The sequence below is a fragment of the Ochlerotatus camptorhynchus genome, unplaced genomic scaffold (genome assembly GCF_037179485.1).
Source record: "Ochlerotatus camptorhynchus isolate MF236.1 unplaced genomic scaffold, CSIRO-AGI_Acam_v1.1 ptg000094l, whole genome shotgun sequence".
In the NCBI taxonomy this organism is placed as follows: Eukaryota; Metazoa; Arthropoda; class Insecta; order Diptera; family Culicidae; genus Ochlerotatus; species Ochlerotatus camptorhynchus.
In genome coordinates, this window is record NW_027040584.1 from 6,684,840 (window position 1) to 6,696,590 (window position 11,751).

Below are 11,751 nucleotides of genomic sequence, written 5' to 3' on the forward strand. Positions count from 1 at the left end.
AGCATTGTTGCCTTAACTTATTTGTTACTATACATCATCCGAAAAGGCTTCGTCTTCTGAGCAGAACTATATTTTTTTACGATCTCATTTACTTCGCGGTGGAGTCGACACAAATTTGACTTAAAACGAAGACAACAAATCAATTCGTCTGAGGACTGAGGATGTTATCTTTGCTATCAAATTCGTTCGAAGGATTTACCTTTGAGTGGCAGATGACGCGATTGTACCTGTCTCATAGCGTTCGCATGAAAAAATGGAAGAGTTGCCAGTCTTCTTGATTTGTTGTCTTCGCTTAAAACCAAACTCTGTCCTCGGTGAAATGTATTGCCGTAGTCGTTCAGTAAACTGAAAATTTGCCAGAATTTCGGTAAAAATACAAAAGAGATTTTTTCAGCAAAATTTCGGTGATAACAATCATTTACCAAGATTCGTCAAAGGTAATCAGTGATATAGTTTGATAAGTATAATACTGCCGAAGTCTGAAAAAGAAATTGCCTAACTCTACGGCATTCTCATTTTATTTTGCCGAAAGTACTTGAAATACAATTCAGGAACCGCTACATTATTTTTTTTTCAATCGCCAAGGATACGGAAAATTGCTGTCAGATCGAAACGAACTGTTTTCAGGTTCGTAATAAAATTGCAAGCTGCTAAAAGAAATGTAGGAAGTACATCGCCACCTGAAGTGGCGGAAGATAGTGTTAAAAATTCGGGTGGTGCAAACCCTGCGTAGGATTTTTTTAGTTTCTTTTCAGACAAATTCAAGACTATAAACAGTATGATTTGCTTCTTTTGCAAGCAGGTTCCAGGCTGCTTCCGAATGTTGATTTTCAACAAGAAACTATTGAAAAACTGGTAAATGTCCAGCATTGTCCAAAAGCGTCGAATTAACTAACAAATCCACCAATTACCTACATGCATATGCTGCTTCCCCAGCACAGTCGTCAGAGAGTAGACGAAACAAGTCGAAGTGGCATTCGCCTCCGGCCTCGGGCGCGTGCGAATAGGGAGGATGGAATTGCGTAATATTTTGCACACTCATCGCCATATTCAGAACCAAACGCAAATTCTTCAAGATAACCACCATCCGTCGTCTGGCTCGCCGTGGCGGTGTCTGACGTATCTCCGGTCTGATTTACGAGATGTGCTGAAGGTGTTCCTGAAAAATGAGATCCGTGATGCTATCACCTACACTAAACACGCCAAGCGTAAGCGGTCATGGATGTCATCTACGTTTTGAAGTGACAGAGACGCACTCTGTTTGGTTTCGGAGGGTTAAATCATCACCAACTTTGGCAACAAAACGGATCTTTTCAAGGCCACCAAGCTTATTACAGTATAGAGTAGGAATAGAATTCATCTGCCTGTTTGTCCATATTCAGAACTAACGACCACACAAAATGCTCATGTAATCAAACTGGAGGCAGGGGTACAAATTATTTTGATCAACCTTGATCAACTTTGAATCGCGACGGCCGGATATTTTCGATGGAAGAAGCAACAATCTAGCATCTAATTCGACGAAGACGGCAGGAAACATTTGTGAAGCCGAGTTATTTACGAAAGAGATTGTCGATAATCGATCAATGTAGATAGGACCTATTGAAAAGTTGTTTTCCATACTGAGCTCCAATGCTACCGACGCCAGGGAGGCAGCTCCCACACCTGGACCCTACCAATCGACCCATCAACTCAACCGGGAACCAACGGCTTTACTTCCCGAAGGAAGGCGTGATCAGAGATGTTATGCCTTAGAACATGCCGGTGGCGTCGGCTGAGATTGGACCCAGGCCTGCTGGGGTGAGAAGTAATCACGCTAATCTTTCGAGGTGATATCACGGCGAATGAGAACGACCCAAATTTAAGTTTGGTTATCTCATAAATAAGAAATAAAGTGCAGGAACTCAGCGATGAGTAAATTTGCCTCATGTTTTCCCAGGTTTTTCCAGGATTTTCCAGGGGAAAATTCCCGAATTTAAGATAAGTAAAGATTGGATTCCTCAGTCTATTGGTACTACTTCGAGACTGAATACAATTTTCGTCAATTTCCTCATTTTCTGGCAGATTTTTTAGGTTTTCCACAGGAAACCATGAGACAAATTTATTTTTAGTCGCTACTTGATAGCAAACTAATTAATTAATTTAGCTTTATTTAGGAGGCTTTCAGCCTTAGGCTGGTTCGCCTCCGATTGATAGCAAACTACTCATAATGGGAGGAGTCTTTGTAGCTTTTATTTTTATTTTTTTTTAATGCTCTCCAGAGGTGTAATTTTGTAACCAAACTTGGAAGCAGGGGTGCAAGTGATTTTGATTGATTCTCTTAATCAACTTTCTCTTTGAAAAAAAAAATTACTACAAATTTGGTACGCCTGCAATTCACAAACGGAAAGAGTTGATATAATAGATAATTGATCAATTAAAAGAACTAAATGCTCTTCACCTTTATTCCTTCCACTAGCGGTTCTACGTCAAGCTTCCGTTCGTGCCCCTAGGCACAGACCCTTCTACTTTTTTTTAAATATTAAGTGGTTGTGCCAGAGACACCGTGATAAAGTAAATACTACTCCACAAATGGTTTCCAATTATTATGATTAGAATCGTACATCATCTGGAATATTGGATGCAACCGGAATGGCTATTTGTGGCTTCGTATCACGTGCCGAGTTTCCTGATGTGGACCCGTTCAGCGATCCAAACACCAACCCATCATTTTGCCTGTAAATAGAAAATTAGTTATTATAAGTTTCACCTGCATATTATAATAAAGGCTATACACATTTTTATTGACGAATTTCCATGTGAAATTCCACATGATTTTCATGTGACTACACATAAACAGAATCCACCCAGAAGCACACATGAAATTTATGAGTCAAATACATAGTATGTGTGGTTACACATGGCTTTTATGTGTACACATATTAAGTATGTGTCCGACACATACATATCGTTTGTTGATCACATTGCAAAAATTCATGTGTGAGACACATAAAAACAATCTTTGAAATTTTATCAGTGTCGATACTATCCAGCTTTCTATGCTCGGTAATGGTGGCCTGTTTGTATGAATAAATGTATCCTTCACTGTGCTTAAAAATATATATGTTCATTATACAAAAATATAAATAGTTCAAAATAAATTGAAAACACATTTTCAACAAAAATATGTATGTTTGAATTTAATTCAAAAGCATGAAATAAACAATAAATAATCATGGTAAACAATTTTCAGCGTGTCATTTTTTTCTTTGTTAACAACACACTCTGCCGATTTCCATTTATTTGCTTTCCATTTTAAATATTTTGTTTTATCCCGTATTCCAATACTAAAATAATTTCAAAACATGAAGTAATGAAATTGGGTTGTTAGCGGAATGCTTAAATAAAACAGCCAAAAAAGGTTATCCTCCATTTAATTCCACTTAATTAATTTTGGTATCCATGACAGATACGTATTTCGACTACAATGTGCAGTCTTCATCAGTGTCATTCCCACTAAAGAACTTATCAAAATATAACCCCCTTAAGTACTCATCCCCTAGGTATAAAAGTCAAGATCATAGGTATAAAAATGAAACTACAATGTGTTGACCTTCCTAACTAATAAAAACCAAAGATTTAAGTAAACTAAAGGAGAAAAATCTATTCAACTCTCTAATAAGGAAAATCCCAAAGGCTTGGTAGCCATCATAATGAAGTAATGAAATTGGGTTGTTAGCGGAATGCTTAAATAAAACAGCAAAAAAAGGTTATCTACCAAGCCTTTGGGATTTTCCTGATGATGACGGAACACTCGTCTAAAATAGGTCGCGGGACAACATCAAGTGCATCACGGAGAAGACGGCAACGCACATCCATTTCCCAGACTCAAACCGATCGAATTTGACGGATAAGAACCATGTAGCATGGAAGTTACGACAAGCAGGTGGAAAAGAAATTAAGGTCATTTTACACTCGGCCCAAGTTTTACTCGTTGCTGCTGCTGGTCAAGGATTCGAAGAAGAAAAAGCTAATGGTGAAGGAAGACACCCGCCGGCTGATGGAGTTTCTGTGCGAGAATATTGTGAATCAAATTCCCGTCCAAATACAGCTGGGAATATTAACCGGAACCTAGTGATCCATCGCCACCACCCGTTCCTCCTACTGTGCAGTTTCAACCTACTTGGGCTGTGAACCATTTACCGAGTTAAATTTAACTCGTGGTTAAAAGTGACATTTCGAAAGTTATTTCTTATGTTCGAAAATCCCCGTGCTGTCGATCGACCGGTTTCCGAGCCACGGTCGTCAAAATTTAACTTCTTGTCTGTCAGAAGTAACCACGCTCGGATAGCAGGGTTAATCGATAACTTTTCATCTGTCAAATTTTAACCATAAGTTAAAATAATCCACCAAATGGTTCAGAGCCTTGGTACGGAACCGTTTTCTGCACTTGAGCTGTGATCTTTGGTTAACATTGTTGGGCGGTGTCCATTAATTATGTTACGCTAAAAATCAATATTTCGACCCCCCACCCCTTTGGAACAAAACGTAACTCTGAAAATGATCCCCCTCTATTTATTACGTAACGCTCTAAAATACACCCCCCATCCGCCCGTCTCTTTTAATTTATTTTTGATTCCGGTATGTCTTTTATTTCTAGGTAATTGTATTATTAATATTCAAAATAAAAACAAAAGATCAGCGTACCATCGAGTACCTGCTTTTCAAAAGTTTTAGCATAGAAAAATCTCAAGACATAAAATTAAAACATATCCATTTTGCAAACAAGATTTAGTGATAACATTTTTTGACCTGTATTTTCAAACTTTACATCAAGAAACAAAAAAAAAAACTAAATGTCCTCGTTTTTACGTAACGGAAAGCTCCTCCTCCCCTATGTAATAATTTGTAACGATATATAAGCGTCACGTAATTTACGGACGCTGTGCAACAGATTTTTCATCTTTTTACACCTATCCTCTTCGCGTTCGGACTTGTATCCCTCTGAAACTTTTTAACACCTCTCACATCACATTCATTCCCTGAGATATCCCATCTATTTTTTTCTATCCGTGCTCTATTTTCGTCAACACGACACACTCAAAAAAATCCCATCAATTATGTTTTTCCCCGAAAATCCCAAGTAATTACTAGACTGAAAAAATACATCCAAATGAATGTCGTTCCCCCTGGCAGACGTGTGGTTTACATCTCAGTGCAGTCTGAAAAGTTATCGATAAAATCTATCCAAGAAAAATCGACTAAGTCCACGTAAATAGTACCACTAAGCTGTCATCTGATTGAGGTTAACTTCCGGCGGTGCAAAACCTTATTGCAGTATTAAGGTTATTCCCTGTAGCGTTCTTTTTCGTGTTACACTTCGCAATTTCACATTTTAAAATAATAATGTTTCTGTAAATACACGTTGCTGAAACTACTACTTGTTGTTTGCTGCGGAGAAGCAAGCAATCTCTGAAATTTGCAGATGTATAAACCTCGTAGATCTTGAGTTGTGTGTTCTTGAAATCTCGCTTGAATTTGCGAGATGTGATAGAAAAAGGACTCTACAAGGAATCAACTTACCCATTTTGAGGCAAAGCACTCAGATATGTATAGAGTACGAATAATATCACCAGCGTTCGAATGATTGAGCGGAACCACATCATTGTTGCTTAACTTGTTCTAATGTTTTCGACTGAATGGTTATTTGATAGTCATGAACCAGACCATCTAACATTAAAAGCCCAATATAATCAAAATTCGTGTGATGCAGCGTACCATGTCGAACACATTGATGATAGTTTTTGTGGTAGCTCTCGATAAACCTAGGTGTTTACAGCACCTTTATGATTATTGGCAAATGGAACATTCTGAATTGAATAATTTATAATTTTTGTCTGTGCTAATATTGTGGCTGGGATTGAAAATTAAAAAAAGAAAAAAAAACTGGGAAAACTAGTAGTAAAACTCTACTTATTAGACATCACTTGTTGCGATTAGTTGTTATTTACTTTTTCCATGATTTGTTTTCCATCGATCTTGTTTTCCGTGCTGAGCGCCAATGTTACCGACGCCAGGGAGGCAGCTCCCACACCTGGATCCTACCTATCGACCCATCAACTCATGAACCGGGAACCAACGGCTTACTTCCCTTACGAAGGAAGGCGTGATTAGAGATGTTATGCTTTTGAACATCCTGGTGGAAGATCATGTGTCAAATGAAATGCATAAATGGTCACACTTATCGTTTATGCATTCTTATAGGACCTATGTGGTTTGTCTTATGAAATGTATAAGGTTGATGTTTTGGCAGAAAAGTATGAGTGAAACACATGAATAAAATAATTAATTTTCGTTTCGTAGATACATATTTAGGCTGTGAACCATTTGCCGAGTTAAATTTACCTCGTGGTTAAAAGTGACATTTCGAAAGTTATTTTCTATGTTCGAAAATCCCCGTACTGTCGATCGACCGGTTTTCGAGCCACGGTTGTCAAAATTTAACTTCTTGTCTGTCAGAAATAACCATGCTCGGATAGCAGGGTTAATCGATAACTTCCCGAAAAAAAATAACAACAAAAATACAATAAAAAACAATGTAACAATAAGACGAAAATTATTGTCTTAACAATGATTTATATTGTTACGTCTACAATAAATTTACCTTGATTTATGTTGTACAAAACAGTAAATTTCATGGTAAATGGAAAATTTACAATAAAAAAGGGGGGTTGTTAAGTATCTTAACAATGAAATTTTCGTGATTTCCCCATATAATTTTTTTTCAATAACATTATATATTATTGTTATTTTACTGTTGGTTGGCGAATTTATTGATTAAAAAAAATAACAGTGTACTTTAGAGTGTATGTGTTGGCTTGACAGATCTACTTTATCGACTTTAAAAATAAATCGAAAAAATAAAACATCGCCCCGGGGAGGGAAGGGGGTGGTAATGTCTGTTACGGGTGAGTCCTTTTTTTACTGGTTATGGATTGAGATTCGATCCGGAACTTGTGAGAAATGGAAGCCAACTCCCCTGCACTCGATCTCTCTAGGTCACGTCTCCTTGGTGGTTGAACGTCGTTGATAAGTTAATGCATTCTACTGGAGAGAATCGCCCATGAAAATATGCTTCCACCTGAGAGTGATTTCCTGACATCTTCAAGTGGTGGATTTTTTTATTATTATTGTATGATTAGTGACTGCACGGAAAAGGTCTGCATTAAGCGGGATTTAGATGAGGCAGGAGAGTTGAGTTCAACTCAAACCGATCTGGTCGTAGGCGTTCAATTGACTTGGCAACGAATAGAGCCAAACGAACTGTCAAAGCAAGAGCCATACGAGCAGCACCTATCTTGATTACATTGGCAGTGTTGCTGACCCTCTCATAGTCTGCATGCTTCAATCAGATTTATTTTTATTGTTCGTAAAGTAACCCACAATGAAAACACACCAATATTTAATGTAACAACATTTTTTATTGTAATAGAATTGTTCATTATTGTTCGTGATCGAATCATGTTAACAATAAAATAAATGAAAAATACAATAAAAATCATTGTAACAACATTTTATTATGTACATTCATTGTACAGCTAGGTAACAGTTTTGCCGTTTTCGGAAGGGTACAACATTATAACAATCATTTTTATTGTCGACAATAAATATTAATGTTAGAGCATTGTTTCCACTGAAAATTTCACTGTAATTTTTTTTTCGGGTTTTCATCTGTCAAATTTTAACCAAAAGTTAAAATAATCCACCCAATGGTTCAGAGCCTTAGCTGCCCGGCTCAGAGACAGTCGTCAATACCAATTCATTTTATCAAATTTTATTGGTAGTACTGTACTGTGTGGTCAACTGCGTAAAATGAAGCCACCGTTCATTTGAAAATGAACATAAACCCAAAGTGACAGTTTAGTAAAACATATGAAAAGAGCGAAAGTACCAAATGTACACTTTATCTTCAAATGCGGATTTCCTGCGAATCATAACTTTCGCTTCCGTCAATCAGATGTTATAGCGGTAAACTTTCCTATAGGACACTCTTGTGCTGAAATTAGTTTGCGTGTGTCAGTTTTGATCCGCTATAAATTAAATTTGAAATTTGAGAGTATGATGACTGTTCCGCCTGTTTGAAATGTTAATGTAGAGTTAAATGCGTTATTATTTCAGTCATCGTCCCGTGAATCCGTGCCTCTGTATTTTGTTATCATTTTTATATTTGATAAGCGTAAATTCTGTAAATTGTTCTGGAATCTGAATTGTTTTTTTGTTTGACATACGTTAAGTGTTTATTCAATTATGGTAGGTAACATATTCAATACTTATAGTTGAGCTAAATTTTATTTCCAACTTTTCTACAGAGCTATCAAGATGAAGAGGAGCAAATCGGTTATCAGGTGGGATCTTTTCCTAAGGATTTCGGTTACGGGAACTTTGACCATGAGGACAGCAATTCTCGATTAGCTGAAGATAAGCCCCGAATTCTTCTGATGGGATTACGCAGATCAGGAAAAAGCTCTATCCAAAAAGTGGTATTCCACAAAATGTCACCGAACGAAACATTATTTCTAGAGTCAACTAATAAGATTGTCAAGGATGACATCAATAATAGCAGCTTTGTGCAATTCCAAATTTGGGACTTTCCGGGACAAATTGACTTTTTTGATCCTACCTTTGATTCAGACATGATTTTCGGTGGTTGTGGAGCTTTGGTCTTTGTTATTGATGCTCAAGATGATTACATTGAAGCATTGGCTAAACTCAACCAAACTGTAACAAAAGCTCACAAGGTGAATCCGAGAATAAAGTTTGAAGTTTTTATCCATAAAGTGGATGGAGTAAGCGATGATTTCAAAATGGAATCGCAAAGAGATATCCATTCTCGAGCTACCGACGACCTGGCCGATGCCGGATTAGAAGGAGTTCATCTAAGCTTTCATCTAACATCGATTTATGATCATTCGATTTTCGAGGCATTCTCCAAAGTAGTCCAGAAGCTTATTCCGCAGTTGCCAACACTAGAAAATCTTCTCAATATTTTCATTTCGGTAAATATGTTAATAGTTCGTTTTTTCATATATTCATCATAAAATATTTACTTTCAGAACTCTGGAATTGAAAAAGCTTTTCTATTTGACGTGGTATCTAAGATTTACATTGCCACAGATTGCTCTCCAGTAGATATGCAAAGTTACGAACTATGCTGTGACATGATCGATGTTGTAATAGATCTGTCGTGCATCTATGGGTTAGTAAATCATCGACTATGATATAACATAATGTACTATTTTTCACTAATTTACAGATCCAAAGATGATCCCGATGTTGCTGCCTTTGATAACCAAAGTTCCAGTCTTATCAAAATGAACAACAGTACAGTACTATACCTTCGAGAAGTTAACAAATTTCTAGCACTTGTTTGCATTATTCGGGAAGAGAACTTTTCTCGCCAAGGAGTGATAGATTATAACTTTTTGTGTTTCCGGGAAGCGATCACCCAAGTTTTCGAACTCAGACTCAAAAATCAAAAGCTGGAAGCAGTCGAACACAGCCAAGATCATGAAAGCGACTATCAAGGCTCAATTCCATCGAATGGCGGCACTTCGCAAACGTTGGATCAACATATGAATAAAACAGCTGTGGCTTAATAATGCATGATTGTTTTAGCTTTGACTTAGTTTCCGTAATCAATGTAGGCGTATAATATATATTTTTTTACATATGTTGAATATTCTGAATAAAGTTATATCGGTTATCAATCACTTTAAACATTACTTTTCATATTAATGATGATGGTTTGCTTTTCAAACCAACATTGGGGCCACATTAAGCCTGTTAACAATGATGACTGTCTACGTACTTTATGAACGGCCCCTAAATTGTTGCAGCTTTCGCCACATACTATGTACATATATGCATTTTTAATAGAAACTAAGCGATTGATTCAACCTCTGGTGGTGAATAGGAGAACGTCAAAAAGAGTGTTGTGAGCAGAAATTAGTCGTGAGGCATGGGAAGCGAAACACTTTCACTTTTCCTGATAAATTTATTCATCTGAGATGCTCCAAAACTTGATCTACAGTTGAACAATTTAATGCTGTATTGTTTTTGCAAGGATCTTGCTGGTGTTCTTGAATATTTTTGTTGAGAAATATGGAAAATTATAATAGTGCCTTAGTGGTTATGATGATCTTCCGGATTTCTTGTGTGTGAATAGTTTAAGTGCAAATCAGATCAGATCTGTGGAAAATCGTACAATAAAACCACAGACAAACAGACGTAACTCTTTGAAAAAGTTTTTCTTGAAAACATAGTATCTCAAAACATAGGACCTCAGTAATGACATCTCTCGGCCTTCTCGCGGAAAACAAGCTTGCTCGCTAACTCGCAAACAATATTGCATAAAAGTTCTATAGAATGTATAGAAACGTCAAAGTGATTCGATGCCAGCGCTGCGACGAGTAGTTCGCGGAACTGATAATATTAAAATCAACCGTTAAATGCGTGAACGAAGATACACAATGAAGTGTTACGTCTGTTTGTCTGTGATAAAACAATTCCGATGTAAATTGGCAAGATGTTCAATGAAAAATGCTTTAACTTGCGTTGTGAAAAATCCTTATTTTGATGTAAACAAACGGTTTGGTTGATGTTTCATCTGGTGCTCGCGTGCCGCATTCTACGTTAGTGGTTCATTAAAAAGGCCTCTACCTGCATCCTTCAAATTGTGTTTTGGCAAAATGAAAATTATTTACCTACTATAAATGAACCAGTCTCCGCTATACCGCTTACTTTTGTAAAAAAGGGCTATTTTTCGGATCAATTGCAATAGGTATATCATTTGTATACGTACTTACACGTTAAACAACCTTAAATTTCATTGGTTACTATTACTTTTGCTGAAATATGTCTTATTACTGAGAAAAACGTCTTTTTCAGTTGCATGTTCGACAAAAATGTCAGACGTCACGAGTTTTTTTTTTTTTTTTTTAACCTTTATTAAGGAGATTTTTAGCCTTTTGGCTAGTTCATCTCCAAACGAAAACGTCACGAGTTGTTATTCTTTTGTTTAAGGTGTCGGTTTAAAAAATTTAATTTAAATCTACGTTGTTTTTGTGTTTTATTTTGGCTAAAATCAGCACAGATGGGTAAATTTGAATCCTAAATTGTTTCTTGAGAACCACAGTGTTTTTATGTGTTTCTAAATCAAAATTTATTGAGCAGTTTTGGTACACTGCAAATTCAATGATTACCAGTAAGTAAGTGCTGCCAGCAGATGAATCAAGAGGTATTCGAAACTAAATTGGTAAGAAATGTCCATTCAAATCGATTTAATACAGTTGAACAAATTTCAAAACTATATACGTGCCAGATTTGAAAATAATATTTTTTTAAATCTTGTTAAATCTGTAAGTGTGTTTATGATACCATTATCCATTTGATAAAGGTAGAGTGAACATGCGGGGCTTATTGTAAGTAAAAGTGACCTCGGAGTGGTCGTGAATTACCAGGCATTCTGAAATGGGTCACTGGAGCTGCAATAGAGCTAACACCTTCTAACTCCCGGACTAAACCTGCTTTAATTTAAGGGTAATAAAAAGCAGTTTTCTTCCATAATAACACTGCCGGACAGTGGGAGTTAAATTGTACACACACACACACACACTGCAAATTCAATGATTACCAATTCCCGCTCATTACAACATCCTTTAATCCGTTTGTACTATAGTCGCTATATTATAGTTTGTACTAGTTAGATGCAAG

The 11,751-nt window shown here is 36.7% G+C and overlaps 1 protein-coding gene across 1 annotated transcript; it reads left to right on the top strand.

Moving 5' to 3' along the window:
- The first annotated feature begins 8,148 nt into the window (after window positions 1-8,148).
- RagC-D (Ras-related GTP binding C/D) lies at window positions 8,149-9,741 on the top strand. Its single transcript, XM_065218790.1, has 4 exons — window positions 8,149-8,289; window positions 8,349-9,035; window positions 9,093-9,235; window positions 9,293-9,741. The coding sequence occupies exons 1-4, from the start codon at window positions 8,287-8,289 to the stop codon at window positions 9,633-9,635; spliced, it is 1,176 nt and encodes a 391-aa protein (XP_065074862.1). The 5' UTR covers window positions 8,149-8,286; the 3' UTR covers window positions 9,636-9,741.
- The last annotated feature ends 2,010 nt before the right edge of the window (window positions 9,742-11,751 follow it).

Bases quoted from the DNA above. Each gene is read 5' to 3' on its own strand.
- RagC-D (XM_065218790.1), top strand. The intron at 9,036-9,092 runs GTAAATATGTTA...ATTTACTTTCAG, and splicing joins TTCTCAATATTTTCATTTCG to AACTCTGGAATTGAAAAAGC. The intron at 9,236-9,292 runs GTTAGTAAATCA...ACTAATTTACAG, and splicing joins GATCTGTCGTGCATCTATGG to ATCCAAAGATGATCCCGATG.